At 55.1% G+C, this 15,845-nt stretch overlaps 2 protein-coding genes and 1 long non-coding RNA gene across 3 annotated transcripts in view; 1 reads left to right on the forward strand and 2 right to left on the reverse strand.

Annotated features, from left to right (window-relative positions):
• Positions 1-15,845, forward strand: part of LOC145529707 (uncharacterized) — a 1,704,434-nt gene that overhangs the window by 444,510 nt on the left and 1,244,079 nt on the right. The window contains exons 57-58 of the long non-coding RNA XR_014071296.1: positions 6,456-6,567; positions 14,099-14,210. This is a non-coding gene — a long non-coding RNA (uncharacterized LOC145529707). The remainder of the gene's footprint in view (positions 1-6,455; positions 6,568-14,098; positions 14,211-15,845) is intronic.
• On the reverse strand, positions 966-8,642 carry LOC145529559 (uncharacterized). Its single transcript, XM_081550142.1, has 4 exons — positions 7,099-8,642; positions 2,581-5,890; positions 1,869-2,181; positions 966-1,618 (listed from the first exon to the last, which is right to left on the reverse strand). The coding sequence occupies exons 2-4, from the start codon at positions 2,815-2,817 to the stop codon at positions 990-992; spliced, it is 1,179 nt and encodes a 392-aa protein (XP_081406268.1). The 5' UTR covers positions 2,818-5,890; positions 7,099-8,642; the 3' UTR covers positions 966-989.
• LOC145529552 (uncharacterized) lies at positions 8,608-13,670 on the reverse strand. The gene is made up of 3 exons (XM_081550134.1): positions 10,223-13,670; positions 9,511-9,823; positions 8,608-9,260 (listed from the first exon to the last, which is right to left on the reverse strand). The coding sequence occupies exons 1-3, from the start codon at positions 10,457-10,459 to the stop codon at positions 8,632-8,634; spliced, it is 1,179 nt and encodes a 392-aa protein (XP_081406260.1). The 5' UTR covers positions 10,460-13,670; the 3' UTR covers positions 8,608-8,631.

Below are 15,845 nucleotides of genomic sequence, written 5' to 3' on the forward strand. Positions count from 1 at the left end.
TGAAAGCCCACTGTGTGCAGATTCACGGTACACAGAGAGGAGAAGGTGGAGTCCTGCCCTGGAGGTGGTCACAGCTCACGGATGAGCCAGGCAGGCAGGCAGGCAGGCAGGGCATGAGAACACCTGAGCTGCCTTCATGAGTGAGTGGTGTGGGGGCAGAGGAAGAGAAGCCGGTCTGCTCCCTCATGTGGTGCCCAGGGCAGGTTGTCCCCAGAGGAAACCCTTACGACGGTGAGGACTCTCACTGCTGTTTCCCAAGGGGTTCCGTCGGTGCGTGTCTTCCCCGGAGCGGTCAGGCCGTCTCTAAAGTACACTGGCCATGGGCATTGCCTCTCCTTGGAACTTCCCATGTGTTTCTCTTTTGTATGGAACAGTGATTTTTCTAGAGGGGTTCTGGGCCACAAGGTTGTTGGGTCATTTGCTAGCCTTCTGTCGTGAAGAACGCTTTCCTGGGCGTTGGGGTGGTTTGTTGTTCCAGCTCCCTTTCTTGGCTTCTTTTGGGAGCTGGTGCAACAAGAGGAGCTCAGCCTCTGCCTTCTGGCTGAGATGTCACCCTTCAAACAGCAATGCCTGCCTGGAGATAATGATGGCATTTGCCAAAAGGGCTTCGTTTGGCACATGATATCTTGAAAGGACGTACACCGTCCTTTCAGCTATCAAAGGCTAGTTCAAATGACATAAAAATGAGAACTCTCCAATGGAGTCTTACAGTAGGTGGAGAGTCCGAAAAAAACTCCTTCAGTCATCTCACTGAGAGTCATTGATTGGGGACACCAAGAATATAGGAAGGAATGCAGAAAGAAAAGATGAAATTGTGGTCAGGATCGGGGGGAGGGATGAACAGGGCCTGCTTGCCTTGAACCCAGGCTTTGTTGGCGGGTGGGGCATAAAGATCGAACGGGTCTGAAACTACAGAGTGGTGATGGTAACACCGTATCACCAGAGTTACACAACAGTGTCCCAAATTGCAACAATGATGAAAAAGTTTACTAATCCCAACTTAACCAACAAAAATAGACGAAACCATACAAAAAGTAAAACATCACCAGAAAGGTGGAAACAAACCAAATGCAAAGCAGCTCAGGGGAAAGGAACTCCATGTCCCCTGGGGGCAGACCGAGTTGCCGGCGTCCACGGTGAGCAGACAGGGATGGAGGCGGCAGAGCCGACCGCTCCCCTGGACATGGTGTTTCCGGCAAGGGCTCTGGGTCTCTGTCCAGAGCAGGGGCTCGTTCTTCCTGCAGGGGCGGGTGAGTCATCGTCGGCGTCTGGGTGTTGCGCGGGAGCCAGGGCAGGCTCTCCCTGCCGAGGCGGTGACTCCTCCTCTGCCTCGGGTTCTCCTGCCAAAGCCCGAGCAGGTACAGGTGCACGTGGAGGTGGAGGTTCTGGCTGAGGGGGTGGGACATCAGTGCCTGGGGCTGGGGGTCCTGCAGGCACGGAAATCCGATCTGCCCGGTGTGCTGGCCAGTACCCAGCTGGCCTGGTGTCTCTGCGAGGGCAAGGCTCGGTTCTCCATCTGCCCTCGGTGGATCCCTGGGTCCTGCACCTGGAGCCACCACCTCTGTAGGCACAGGTCTGGGAAGTGGAGCCTGTTTCCAGTTGGAGGCCAGTGCTAGAGCTGGGGGAGAAGCAAAGTTTGCCCACAGACCAGCCTTGGCATGTGCGTATCCCGGGACAGAAAGCTTCCAAGAGATTCCGAAAGAATACCCAGGGTTGGATGTCTTTTGGGACTGAAGTGTGCAAGATGGGGGTGGGGGTGTGAGGCCAGCGCTTGCTGCAGGCCCAGCAGCATCTTTCGGGGACTCGTCCCTGTGTAGCTCAGCACCCCCTCCCCACACACTCCCGTGCACCAGCCCCAGCGTCCTTACCTCTGTGCTCTGGCGTGCTGGGCTCCAGGTCCTCCTGCTGCCTCAGAGGCCGGGGTTCTCGGGACTCTGGGTCGGAGCCGGGTGTGCTGAGCTCCGTGGCAGCCTCAGACTGGGCCGCCGGGTGTATCCTGGGCGGTGTCTCGGCAGCAGGCCTTCCCCGCCTCCGCTTCGCCCCCGGTGGGGCTGATGCCTCCGTGGGCACGCTCACCTGGAGCCTGCACTGGGCCTCACGGGCGGGGGGTTGGTGCTCCGACCCCTCCCTCCGGGAGGTGGACGGGGTGTCCCCGTCCTCGGCCTCATCACGTGGGAAGCTCTGCAACGACAGTGACCGTCAGCCAGCCGTGCTGGGAGTTTTCCGAGCTGGGCCTGGCCAGTGGAGCCGCTGCTTCTGCCTGCTCGAACTTCTCTTCCCAGAAGGGTCAGAGACGTGTGTCTGCTCAGATCCCCACCCGGGAGGAAAGAGACCCACCTGAGGGTGTGAGGTCAGCCTGGGCGGCCGGCCCTGCCCGCACTGTTCCCATCCCAGCCAGCCTGATCTCCCCTGGGGTGTGGACACAACTTGTCCGCAGGCTTCTGACCCCACATCCGCCTGGGCTTCCTTGAGGGAGACACACCCCGAGAAACCCGCATCCACACACACAGGCAAAGGACCCGGTGTTTCCGGGTGGCATGGGAGAGGTGGCCTGGCCCGGCCTGGGGCTCCCCGTGTTACCTTTCTGTTTCTCCGGGCAGAGGGCCAGAGGCCTCTCGGGGGTGCCCTGAGCCAACGTCGACAGGGTGCCCACGCACACTGCCTGTGAGCTCTCCTGAGGCCCCGGCCTCTGGGCAGGGGCAAACAGCAGAACATCCTGGCAGCAAGAGATCTGGCTGGGGGCTCCTCTCCGCTCTGGAGGCCTGGATACCCGGGTTGCGGGTTCTGTTGGGTTCTGTTGCCGGCAGGTGACATCATTTCCTGGGGTTCGTGCTGAGGTCCCTTCCCCAAAACTTCCCAAGGGAATCTCTGGGTTTCTGACTGCTCGACCACCCCCCTTAGGCCATGTGCAGGCACAGTGACAGCCACACAGCCCAGCCCACAGCCCTGGGGAGGCCTGGGTGCAGCCAGGGCCTGAGCTCCGAGGACCCCGCTGCTCTCAGACCAGGCTCCTTCTTCTCATAAGTGGTGTGGCCCTGGACAAGCATATGCCCCTCAGGGTTTCCCCAGTCTCTCCATCTGCAGAGTGGGGGTCATTCTCCCATCTGTTTCCTAGGTCTGTCGGCCTACGAGCAGCTCCATGCCTCTCCACCTGGGGCCGATATCACGTGGAGCTTGTGCGCTGAGACTTCAGAAAGAAAGACTCCATCCAGGGCTGACACAGCACAGAATGGGGCAGAACGAGGCCTGGATGCGCCGTGGTACCCAGGAAAAGGCACTGCCCCTCCTGACTGTTTTGAGACCCCACATCCAAGTTGGAGGCCCGAAAGGAAGACTCGAAGGTCTCCCTCTCTTATAGAAAAGAGTAGCCAACTTTCTGGTCCTCTGTTTCCATTGAGATTCTGTTCAAGTGTCCCAGCTCGGCTTCTGCGGGTGGCTGAGCTTCTAATGGCTCCCTGCGTTCTTGTCTTTTCCTCTCCAAACCTTCCGTCCTTTTCCCCCTTCTGGGGTGGATGGGCGCTGTCATTGCTTCTACCTTCGAGACAGATTGATGAAAAGTCTGGACCATCGACTCCTTTCCTCTCTTTGGTTCCGTGTCTCTCTCTGGCTGTGTCCCTCTCTTTTCCTTTCTCGATTCAGTCTGTGTCTTCCTCTTTCTCTCTCGTGTGTGGATGGATGGATGCTAGGAATGCACATGTATATGATTAGATGAGGGTTATGTTTTAGGGATGGGTTAGAGGGAGAGAAAGGCTTTAGGTCGGAGTTGGTCATGGGGGAAGGGTCAAGGGTGGTGGTGGTGTTTCTTGGAATCTGAGTGCTGTGCATTCTTCGTCTCTTTCCATATGAACCCCTTCTCAGATACACCACTTGCAAGGAGTCTCTCATGTTCCGTTTCCTATCTTTTGCATCTGTGAATGCTTAGCTTCTCTGTTGTGAAGAGGTTCCATTGGATGGAAACCCATTGGTGTACTTCATTTCCCTCTTTCCCTTACTTGAAGAGACGCATTTCTACCTCCGCCCAGCAAATGGCAAGGAGACTCTGATGTTAAGGAGCCTTTGACCTACGCTTCTTTCTAGCTATCTCATGACATCAGTCTTTAGGGTGAGGTTTTTCCCCGATATTGAGGTGGTGTGAGATCAAAACCAATAGCGTTCTTCAGATGTAGCTGTCTGGTTTTCCCATGGCCATTTATTGAAGAGGCTTTCTTGTTCCCATTTGGATATTCTCCCCTTCTGTGTCAGAGATGAGTTGACCATGGATGCCGGGGTTTGTTTCTGGACCCTCAACTTTATTCCATCGATCTGGATCTGTGTGTGTTGTTGTATTCTCAATAGCATACTGTCCTGCTGCTGCCGCTGCGGCTAAGTCACTTCAGTCGTGTCTGACTCTGCGCGACCCCATGGCCTGCAGCCTACCAGGCTCCTCCGTCCAGGGCATTTTCCAGGCAAGAGTACTGGCGTGGGTCGCCATCGCCTTCTCCGATACGCTCCTGAGGATCCTAGTTTGGTCGTCTAATTTCCTTTCACACAACCTTGGATGTCCGTATCGGGGCTTTTTCGTCGGATTGTATTGACAATTTAGGCTCTTTTCTGTTTCCGTAACCCCTTTTGCAATTCTTTGTTCGGTGCGACAATGCATTGGCATTTTGGGAGGAATAGCATCCAAGCTGTGGATTGCCTTGTGGGGCTGTGACATCATTTTCCCAATAGGAATTCTTTCAAGCCCTGAGCACAGCTTCTCTTTCCAGTGATTGGTGTGGGCTTGATCTTCCTTCTTCCATCTCTCGCCGTTTTGTGAGAACAGGTCCTTCCTTCCCTTCTGGGTTAGATGGACTCGTGGGTATCACTTCAGTGAATGGCATTGTCAGTGGGGGTGATAATTCCCTTCTCATTGGAAGACTTTGCTGTGAGTATTAGAAATGCAAGTGATTTCTCTTCCCCTTCCTCCCTGTCCATCTCTCAGAGCCACCGGGAAACAGAGGCCTCATCCAGGGTCACACAGGCCTGAGGGAGTGCAACTAGACTGTTGTTTCTTCAGGCCCTCCGTGCTGGACATCATCCGGGATACTCTGTGTGTGTCTTCCTCAGTCTGGTGTCCCTTCAGACCTTTCCCTAGTTTTCACAGGCTTGTTGTGTTGGTGTTCTTTGTCTGTTTGGAGACACATCCTTGAGAAGCTTTGTGTTTCCACTCATTCGTCTCGCGATGTATGACCTGTCTTTTGCTTTTGTAATGAGGTCTTTCCCACAGTAGATATCTTTGATTTTGCAAAGTCCACTGTATTCTCTGGGTTGTTTTGTGGACTGCCTTTTAGTTTTGTGTGTGAAGACTCAAAGCACGTGTCCGGTTTCTGCTCATTGTTCTTCTAGATTTGTGACAAGTTTTCATGGAAACTTTGTCTAGGGATAACTGGAAGTGAACTCGGTGTAAGGTGTCAAGTCTCCATCTCCATTCATGTCATGCCCTGCAGTTTCCAATTCCCTGTTCCTGAGTGGTTTTGGAGACCTTGTGGGAAGTTTGGTTGCATGGGAGTTTGCATTTCCACCTTGAGTAGATTCCCACTGTTCTGCCCTCAGGGACACTGTCAAGGGGGAGTGAGGAGCAGCCTGCACTTCCAGCAGTGACCACACGGTGGGGCGAGTGCTGCTCTCCCCTCTGGGAGCCCCAGGCCACAGGCATCCCAGTGAGGAGCCAGCTCTGTGCTCGGCTGAAAGGAGTTAGACTCTCAGGAGCCTCTGAGCCCTTGCCTTTGGATCACCCAGGGTGGGCATTTACTGTGACAGAAAAAAATTGCCCTGAATTCCATGGACGGAAGAGCCTGGCTGTGTAGAGTTCGTGAGTTGCCGTGAATCAGACACAACTGAGGACACAAAAACTCAATAGACTAAAACACTTTTGGGGGGTGGGGGGAGTGAAAGGGGGTGATGTGGGGTTTTTTTGTCGTATATAATAGCCAAGGGAAATCTAGTTTAAACCTAAATTCACATAGATGGGAAAGGTATAGCTCTCCGTCACCCTATTAAAAAAAAAAAAAAACTACTTAACTTTTCTGAAAGTTTATTTAGTAGCTTCCTTGAGCAGTTCATTGTGAAGCATTTTTTTTTTTTTTCTGTGACATCGGCCTCATTAAAAAGTACGGTTTGCCTTTACTGGATAATTTTGTTCATTGGTTTGTTAGGGAATCTTGGTAATATTTGAGTTTCCTGGGGAGCATGGTCACATGACCTGGCCCTGGCCAATCGGTGCGTTCCACCTCCCTGGCCACTGTGATTGGCTCCAGACTGGGGCAGTGCCCAATCGGGGCCCAGGGCCGGGCCTCACGTTGGAAGCCAGGGGAAGACGAGCTCTCGTCCTGCTGGGGTAGGGGAAGGGGTGGGGCCGGGGGAGGTCAGGCTCCAGCAGTGGGAGGGGCTTGAGGTCCGCCTGCGGCAGTTGGTGACCTTCCTGCTCCCCTCAGGGCAGAGCCGCCGGCCTGAGAATGAGGGCGCTGCTGAGCCCAGGGGCTGGGATGGCCCGTTGCTGCTGTGGTCCCAGAGCTCCACCCGAGACCTGACGGAGACCGTCTGCCCGTGAGTCCTCTCCCGCTTGTCTGTCAGCTTGTTTGAACCATGCTGGGTTTTCTGCCCAGCCGGCTAAGGGGAGTCCCTGGAAATGCAAGGGTGTGGGTTTTGGCAGACTTCAGGGAAGACATGCCAGATGAGCCTGGGAGACTCCAGCTTAATCTGGATTCAGGAGATATCTCTTCGGGCCAGCTAGTAATTGTAGGATAAGCCTAATGAGTCTTCACAGGATGAAGAGAGTAACGTGCCAAGGTAGCAATCGATGTCCTCATTCGAGAGGATGATGAAGCTGGTGCTCAGAGAAGGGGGGAACTTGGCCACAGCAAGGAGGTGTGCACCCAGACGGAACCCCCAGATCCGGCCATTTGAGCTCAGGGAGGCCACTGGTGTGGCTTGTCCCTGTGGCAGGGGCCGAGGCACGCAGCCCACCCTGATTCCTGCGGGGGCCTGACTTGGGAAGTGCCATCTGGTAGCTTTGAGACTCACCAAACCAAATTGCACTGGAGAGAGGAAGGACACCTTCCTTCATCCACCCCCCACCCCCGCCGGATTCCCACATACCCTGACCCCTTTCTCTGGATTTCGGAGCCATTTCCAGAGTCCCGCTCATATGACCTCATTCGAAGTGCACTGTGGACGAGCTGCCATCTGCAGCTGCTACCACAGCAGCCAAGGGCTTTATCTCCCGAGTACCTCCCTTCCTTTGGAACTTGGGGGCCCTCTACTCCCCACTTGCACACCACAGACCTTTGCTGAGGATTGTGGGGACCCTCACTCAGTTTGCAGCACGTTGTAGCCATCCCTGTCCTCTCAATACCTCCCTTGCAACTCAGCTTGTGAGCTCCTTTGGAGCAGCGTGGCCCACCTGGCTGCAACGGCAGAGACACAGCTGACAGTGAAACAACAGCTTCGATCTGACAGCCGGAAAGCTCTGTCAAAAGGGACCTCCCTCTTCACACCGTAGAGGCTGTAGGAGCCGCCAGGGTTTGGGAACCAGTGCTGGGGCCAAAATGACTCCACAGCTGTTTTCCTTCCTGGGGAGGGTTCTGGCTCGAGTGGGAATGGCTCAAGTCTCCTAAGGTTCTGAAAGCCCACTGTGTGCAGATTCACGGTACACAGAGAGGAGAAGGTGGAGTCCTGCCCTGGAGGTGGTCACAGCTCACGGATGAGCCAGGCAGGCAGGCAGGCAGGCAGGGCATGAGAACACCTGAGCTGCCTTCATGAGTGAGTGGTGTGGGGGCAGAGGAAGAGAAGCCGGTCTGCTCCCTCATGTGGTGCCCAGGGCAGGTTGTCCCCAGAGGAAACCCTTACGACGGTGAGGACTCTCACTGCTGTTTCCCAAGGGGTTCCGTCGGTGCGTGTCTTCCCCGGAGCGGTCAGGCCGTCTCTAAAGTACACTGGCCATGGGCATTGCCTCTCCTTGGAACTTCCCATGTGTTTCTCTTTTGTATGGAACAGTGATTTTTCTAGAGGGGTTCTGGGCCACAAGGTTGTTGGGTCATTTGCTAGCCTTCTGTCGTGAAGAACGCTTTCCTGGGCGTTGGGGTGGTTTGTTGTTCCAGCTCCCTTTCTTGGCTTCTTTTGGGAGCTGGTGCAACAAGAGGAGCTCAGCCTCTGCCTTCTGGCTGAGATGTCACCCTTCAAACAGCAATGCCTGCCTGGAGATAATGATGGCATTTGCCAAAAGGGCTTCGTTTGGCACATGATATCTTGAAAGGACGTACACCGTCCTTTCAGCTATCAAAGGCTAGTTCAAATGACATAAAAATGAGAACTCTCCAATGGAGTCTTACAGTAGGTGGAGAGTCCGAAAAAAACTCCTTCAGTCATCTCACTGAGAGTCATTGATTGGGGACACCAAGAATATAGGAAGGAATGCAGAAAGAAAAGATGAAATTGTGGTCAGGATCGGGGGGAGGGATGAACAGGGCCTGCTTGCCTTGAACCCAGGCTTTGTTGGCGGGTGGGGCATAAAGATCGAACGGGTCTGAAACTACAGAGTGGTGATGGTAACACCGTATCACCAGAGTTACACAACAGTGTCCCAAATTGCAACAATGATGAAAAAGTTTACTAATCCCAACTTAACCAACAAAAATAGACGAAACCATACAAAAAGTAAAACATCACCAGAAAGGTGGAAACAAACCAAATGCAAAGCAGCTCAGGGGAAAGGAACTCCATGTCCCCTGGGGGCAGACCGAGTTGCCGGCGTCCACGGTGAGCAGACAGGGATGGAGGCGGCAGAGCCGACCGCTCCCCTGGACATGGTGTTTCCGGCAAGGGCTCTGGGTCTCTGTCCAGAGCAGGGGCTCGTTCTTCCTGCAGGGGCGGGTGAGTCATCGTCGGCGTCTGGGTGTTGCGCGGGAGCCAGGGCAGGCTCTCCCTGCCGAGGCGGTGACTCCTCCTCTGCCTCGGGTTCTCCTGCCAAAGCCCGAGCAGGTACAGGTGCACGTGGAGGTGGAGGTTCTGGCTGAGGGGGTGGGACATCAGTGCCTGGGGCTGGGGGTCCTGCAGGCACGGAAATCCGATCTGCCCGGTGTGCTGGCCAGTACCCAGCTGGCCTGGTGTCTCTGCGAGGGCAAGGCTCGGTTCTCCATCTGCCCTCGGTGGATCCCTGGGTCCTGCACCTGGAGCCACCACCTCTGTAGGCACAGGTCTGGGAAGTGGAGCCTGTTTCCAGTTGGAGGCCAGTGCTAGAGCTGGGGGAGAAGCAAAGTTTGCCCACAGACCAGCCTTGGCATGTGCGTATCCCGGGACAGAAAGCTTCCAAGAGATTCCGAAAGAATACCCAGGGTTGGATGTCTTTTGGGACTGAAGTGTGCAAGATGGGGGTGGGGGTGTGAGGCCAGCGCTTGCTGCAGGCCCAGCAGCATCTTTCGGGGACTCGTCCCTGTGTAGCTCAGCACCCCCTCCCCACACACTCCCGTGCACCAGCCCCAGCGTCCTTACCTCTGTGCTCTGGCGTGCTGGGCTCCAGGTCCTCCTGCTGCCTCAGAGGCCGGGGTTCTCGGGACTCTGGGTCGGAGCCGGGTGTGCTGAGCTCCGTGGCAGCCTCAGACTGGGCCGCCGGGTGTATCCTGGGCGGTGTCTCGGCAGCAGGCCTTCCCCGCCTCCGCTTCGCCCCCGGTGGGGCTGATGCCTCCGTGGGCACGCTCACCTGGAGCCTGCACTGGGCCTCACGGGCGGGGGGTTGGTGCTCCGACCCCTCCCTCCGGGAGGTGGACGGGGTGTCCCCGTCCTCGGCCTCATCACGTGGGAAGCTCTGCAACGACAGTGACCGTCAGCCAGCCGTGCTGGGAGTTTTCCGAGCTGGGCCTGGCCAGTGGAGCCGCTGCTTCTGCCTGCTCGAACTTCTCTTCCCAGAAGGGTCAGAGACGTGTGTCTGCTCAGATCCCCACCCGGGAGGAAAGAGACCCACCTGAGGGTGTGAGGTCAGCCTGGGCGGCCGGCCCTGCCCGCACTGTTCCCATCCCAGCCAGCCTGATCTCCCCTGGGGTGTGGACACAACTTGTCCGCAGGCTTCTGACCCCACATCCGCCTGGACTTCCTTGAGGGAGACACACCCCGAGAAACCCGCATCCACACACACAGGCAAAGGACCCGGTGTTTCCGGGTGGCATGGGAGAGGTGGCCTGGCCCGGCCTGGGGCTCCCCGTGTTACCTTTCTGTTTCTCCGGGCAGAGGGCCAGAGGCCTCTCGGGGGTGCCCTGAGCCAACGTCGACAGGGTGCCCACGCACACTGCCTGTGAGCTCTCCTGAGGCCCCGGCCTCTGGGCAGGGGCAAACAGCAGAACATCCTGGCAGCAAGAGATCTGGCTGGGGGCTCCTCTCCGCTCTGGAGGCCTGGATACCCGGGTTGCGGGTTCTGTTGGGTTCTGTTGCCGGCAGGTGACATCATTTCCTGGGGTTCGTGCTGAGGTCCCTTCCCCAAAACTTCCCAAGGGAATCTCTGGGTTTCTGACTGCTCGACCACCCCCCTTAGGCCATGTGCAGGCACATTGACAGCCACACAGCCCAGCCCACAGCCCTGGGGAGGCCTGGGTGCAGCCAGGGCCTGAGCTCCGAGGACCCCGCTGCTCTCAGACCAGGCTCCTTCTTCTCATAAGTGGTGTGGCCCTGGACAAGCATATGCCCCTCAGGGTTTCCCCAGTCTCTCCATCTGCAGAGTGGGGGTCATTCTCCCATCTGTTTCCTAGGTCTGTCGGCCTACGAGCAGCTCCATGCCTCTCCACCTGGGGCCGATATCACGTGGAGCTTGTGCGCTGAGACTTCAGAAAGAAAGACTCCATCCAGGGCTGACACAGCACAGAATGGGGCAGAACGAGGCCTGGATGCGCCGTGGTACCCAGGAAAAGGCACTGCCCCTCCTGACTGTCTTGAGACCCCACATCCAAGTTGGAGGCCCGAAAGGAAGACTCGAAGGTCTCCCTCTCTTATAGAAAAGAGTAGCCAACTTTCTGGTCCTCTGTTTCCATTGAGATTCTGTTCAAGTGTCCCAGCTCGGCTTCTGCGGGTGGCTGAGCTTCTAATGGCTCCCTGCGTTCTTGTCTTTTCCTCTCCAAACCTTCCGTCCTTTTCCCCCTTCTGGGGTGGATGGGCGCTGTCATTGCTTCTACCTTCGAGACAGATTGATGAAAAGTCTGGACCATCGACTCCTTTCCTCTCTTTGGTTCCGTGTCTCTCTCTGGCTGTGTCCCTCTCTTTTCCTTTCTCGATTCAGTCTGTGTCTTCCTCTTTCTCTCTCGTGTGTGGATGGATGGATGCTAGGAATGCACATGTATATGATTAGATGAGGGTTATGTTTTAGGGATGGGTTAGAGGGAGAGAAAGGCTTTAGGTCGGAGTTGGTCATGGGGGAAGGGTCAAGGGTGGTGGTGGTGTTTCTTGGAATCTGAGTGCTGTGCATTCTTCGTCTCTTTCCATATGAACCCCTTCTCAGATACACCACTTGCAAGGAGTCTCTCATGTTCCGTTTCCTATCTTTTGCATCTGTGAATGCTTAGCTTCTCTGTTGTGAAGAGGTTCCATTGGATGGAAACCCATTGGTGTACTTCGTTTCCCTCTTTCCCTTACTTGAAGAGACCCATTTCTACCTCCGCCCAGCAAATGGCAAGGAGACTCTGATGTTAAGGAGCCTTTGACCTACGCTTCTTTCTAGCTATCTCATGACATCAGTCTTTAGGGTGAGGTTTTTCCCCGATATTGAGGTGGTGTGAGATCAAAACCAATAGCGTTCTTCAGATGTAGCTGTCTGGTTTTCCCATGGCCATTTATTGAAGAGGCTTTCTTGTTCCCATTTGGATATTCTCCCCTTCTGTGTCAGAGATGAGTTGACCATGGATGCCGGGGTTTGTTTCTGGACCCTCAACTTTATTCCATCGATCTGGATCTGTGTGTGTTGTTGTATTCCCAATAGCATACTGTCCTGCTGCTGCCGCTGCGGCTAAGTCACTTCAGTCGTGTCTGACTCTGCGCGACCCCATGGCCTGCAGCCTACCAGGCTCCTCCGTCCAGGGCATTTTCCAGGCAAGAGTACTGGCGTGGGTCGCCATCGCCTTCTCCGATACGCTCCTGAGGATCCTAGTTTGGTCGTCTAATTTCCTTTCACACAACCTTGGATGTCCGTATCGGGGCTTTTTCGTCGGATTGTATTGACAATTTAGGCTCTTTTCTGTTTCCGTAACCCCTTTTGCAATTCTTTGTTCGGTGCGACAATGCATTGGCATTTTGGGAGGAATAGCATCCAAGCTGTGGATTGCCTTGTGGGGCTGTGACATCATTTTCCCAATAGGAATTCTTTCAAGCCCTGAGCACAGCTTCTCTTTCCAGTGATTGGTGTGGGCTTGATCTTCCTTCTTCCATCTCTCGCCGTTTTGTGAGAACAGGTCCTTCCTTCCCTTCTGGGTTAGATGGACTCGTGGGTATCACTTCAGTGAATGGCATTGTCAGTGGGGGTGATAATTCCCTTCTCATTGGAAGACTTTGCTGTGAGTATTAGAAATGCAAGTGATTTCTCTTCCCCTTCCTCCCTGTCCATCTCTCAGAGCCACCGGGAAACAGAGGCCTCATCCAGGGTCACACAGGCCTGAGGGAGTGCAACTAGACTGTTGTTTCTTCAGGCCCTCCGTGCTGGACATCATCCGGGATACTCTGTGTGTGTCTTCCTCAGTCTGGTGTCCCTTCAGACCTTTCCCTAGTTTTCACAGGCTTGTTGTGTTGGTGTTCTTTGTCTGTTTGGAGACACATCCTTGAGAAGCTTTGTGTTTCCACTCATTCGTCTCGCGATGTATGACCTGTCTTTTGCTTTTGTAATGAGGTCTTTCCCACAGTAGATATCTTTGATTTTGCAAAGTCCACTGTATTCTCTGGGTTGTTTTGTGGACTGCCTTTTAGTTTTGTGTGTGAAGACTCAAAGCACGTGTCCGGTTTCTGCTCATTGTTCTTCTAGATTTGTGACAAGTTTTCATGGAAACTTTGTCTAGGGATAACTGGAAGTGAACTCGGTGTAAGGTGTCAAGTCTCCATCTCCATTCATGTCATGCCCTGCAGTTTCCAATTCCCTGTTCCTGAGTGGTTTTGGAGACCTTGTGGGAAGTTTGGTTGCATGGGAGTTTGCATTTCCACCTTGAGTAGATTCCCACTGTTCTGCCCTCAGGGACACTGTCAAGGGGGAGTGAGGAGCAGCCTGCACTTCCAGCAGTGACCACACGGTGGGGCGAGTGCTGCTCTCCCCTCTGGGAGCCCCAGGCCACAGGCATCCCAGTGAGGAGCCAGCTCTGTGCTCGGCTGAAAGGAGTTAGACTCTCAGGAGCCTCTGAGCCCTTGCCTTTGGATCACCCAGGGTGGGCATTTACTGTGACAGAAAAAAATTGCCCTGAATTCCATGGACGGAAGAGCCTGGCTGTGTAGAGTTCGTGAGTTGCCGTGAATCAGACACAACTGAGGACACAAAAACTCAATAGACTAAAACACTTTTGGGGGGTGGGGGGAGTGAAAGGGGGTGATGTGGGTTTTTTTTGTCGTATATAATAGCCAAGGGAAATCTAGTTTAAACCTAAATTCACATAGATGGGAAAGGTATAGCTCTCCGTCACCCTATTAAAAAAAAAAAAAAACTACTTAACTTTTCTGAAAGTTTATTTAGTAGCTTCCTTGAGCAGTTCATTGTGAGGCATTTTTTTTTTTTTTTCTGTGACATCGGCCTCATTAAAAAGTACGGTTTGCCTTTACTGGATAATTTTGTTCATTGGTTTGTTAGGGAATCTTGGTAATATTTGAGTTTCCTGGGGAGCATGGTCACATGACCTGGCCCTGGCCAATCGGTGCGTTCCACCTCCCTGGCCACTGTGATTGGCTCCGGACTGGGGCAGTGCCCAATCGGGGCCCAGGGCCGGGCCTCACGTTGGAAGCCAGGGGAAGACGAGCTCTCGTCCTGCTGGGGTAGGGGAAGGGGTGGGGCCGGGGGAGGTCAGGCTCCAGCAGTGGGAGGGGCTTGAGGTCCGCCTGCGGCAGTTGGTGACCTTCCTGCTCCCCTCAGGGCAGAGCCGCCGGCCTGAGAATGAGGGCGCTGCTGAGCCCAGGGGCTGGGATGGCCCGTTGCTGCTGTGGTCCCAGAGCTCCACCCGAGACCTGACGGAGGCCGTCTGCCCGTGAGTCCTCTCCCGCTTGTCTGTCAGCTTGTTTGAACCATGCTGGGTTTTCTGCCCAGCCGGCTAAGGGGAGTCCCTGGAAATGCAAGGGTGTGGGTTTTGGCAGACTTCAGGGAAGACATGCCAGATGAGCCTGGGAGACTCCAGCTTAATCTGGATTCAGGAGATATCTCTTCGGGCCAGCTAGTAATTGTAGGATAAGCCTAATGAGTCTTCACAGGATGAAGAGAGTAACGTGCCAAGGTAGCAATCGATGTCCTCATTCGAGAGGATGATGAAGCTGGTGCTCAGAGAAGGGGGGAACTTGGCCACAGCAAGGAGGTGTGCACCCAGACGGAACCCCCAGATCCGGCCATTTGAGCTCAGGGAGGCCACTGGTGTGGCTTGTCCCTGTGGCAGGGGCCGAGGCACGCAGCCCACCCTGATTCCTGCGGGGGCCTGACTTGGGAAGTGCCATCTGGTAGCTTTGAGACTCACCAAACCAAATTGCACTGGAGAGAGGAAGGACACCTTCCTTCATCCACCCCCCACCCCCGCCGGATTCCCACATACCCTGACCCCTTTCTCTGGATTTCGGAGCCATTTCCAGAGTCCCGCTCATATGACCTCATTCGAAGTGCACTGTGGACGAGCTGCCATCTGCAGCTGCTACCACAGCAGCCAAGGGCTTTATCTCCCGAGTACCTCCCTTCCTTTGGAACTTGGGGGCCCTCTACTCCCCACTTGCACACCACAGACCTTTGCTGAGGATTGTGGGGACCCTCACTCAGTTTGCAGCACGTTGTAGCCATCCCTGTCCTCTCAATACCTCCCTTGCAACTCAGCTTGTGAGCTCCTTTGGAGCAGCGTGGCCCACCTGGCTGCAACGGCAGAGACACAGCTGACAGTGAAACAACAGCTTCGATCTGACAGCCGGAAAGCTCTGTCAAAAGGGACCTCCCTCTTCACACCGTAGAGGCTGTAGGAGCCGCCAGGGTTTGGGAACCAGTGCTGGGGCCAAAATGACTCCACAGCTGTTTTCCTTCCTGGGGAGGGTTCTGGCTCGAGTGGGAATGGCTCAAGTCTCCTAAGGTTCTGAAAGCCCACTGTGTGCAGATTCACGGTACACAGAGAGGAGAAGGTGGAGTCCTGCCCTGGAGGTGGTCACAGCTCACGGATGAGCCAGGCAGGCAGGCAGGCAGGCAGGGCATGAGAACACCTGAGCTGCCTTCATGAGTGAGTGGTGTGGGGGCAGAGGAAGAGAAGCCGGTCTGCTCCCTCATGTGGTGCCCAGGGCAGGTTGTCCCCAGAGGAAACCCTTACGACGGTGAGGACTCTCACTGCTGTTACCCAAGGGGTTCCGTCGGTGCGTGTCTTCCCCGGAGCGGTCAGGCCGTCTCTAAAGTACACTGGCCATGGGCATTGCCTCTCCTTGGAACTTCCCATGTGTTTCTCTTTTGTATGGAACAGTGATTTTTCTAGAGGGGTTCTGGGCCACAAGGTTGTTGGGTCATTTGCTAGCCTTCTGTCGTGAAGAACGCTTTCCTGGGCGTTGGGGTGGTTTGTTGTTCCAGCTCCCTTTCTTGGCTTCTTTTGGGAGCTGGTGCAACAAGAGGAGCTCAGCCTCTGCCTTCTGGCTGAGATGTCACCCTTCAA

This window comes from Giraffa tippelskirchi, chromosome 12 (genome assembly GCF_054371585.1).
Source record: "Giraffa tippelskirchi isolate mGirTip1 chromosome 12, T2T-mGirTip1v1.2.pri, whole genome shotgun sequence".
NCBI lineage: Eukaryota > Metazoa > Chordata > Mammalia > Artiodactyla > Giraffidae > Giraffa > Giraffa tippelskirchi.

What these genes read in the sequence shown, in the direction of transcription:
- LOC145529559 (XM_081550142.1), bottom strand. Translation starts at nt 2,817, where the DNA reads ATGATGTCACCTGCCGGCAACAGAACCCAACAGAACCCGCAACCCGGG. An exon ending in CTGCCCGGAGAAACAGAAAG is followed by an intron (nt 2,182 to 2,580) that starts GTAACACGGGGA and finishes CTGTCGTTGCAG; the next exon opens with AGCTTCCCACGTGATGAGGC. An exon ending in CAGCACGCCAGAGCACAGAG is followed by an intron (nt 1,619 to 1,868) that starts GTAAGGACGCTG and finishes CTTCTCCCCCAG; the next exon opens with CTCTAGCACTGGCCTCCAAC.
- LOC145529552 (XM_081550134.1), bottom strand. Translation starts at nt 10,459, where the DNA reads ATGATGTCACCTGCCGGCAACAGAACCCAACAGAACCCGCAACCCGGG. An exon ending in CTGCCCGGAGAAACAGAAAG is followed by an intron (nt 9,824 to 10,222) that starts GTAACACGGGGA and finishes CTGTCGTTGCAG; the next exon opens with AGCTTCCCACGTGATGAGGC. An exon ending in CAGCACGCCAGAGCACAGAG is followed by an intron (nt 9,261 to 9,510) that starts GTAAGGACGCTG and finishes CTTCTCCCCCAG; the next exon opens with CTCTAGCACTGGCCTCCAAC.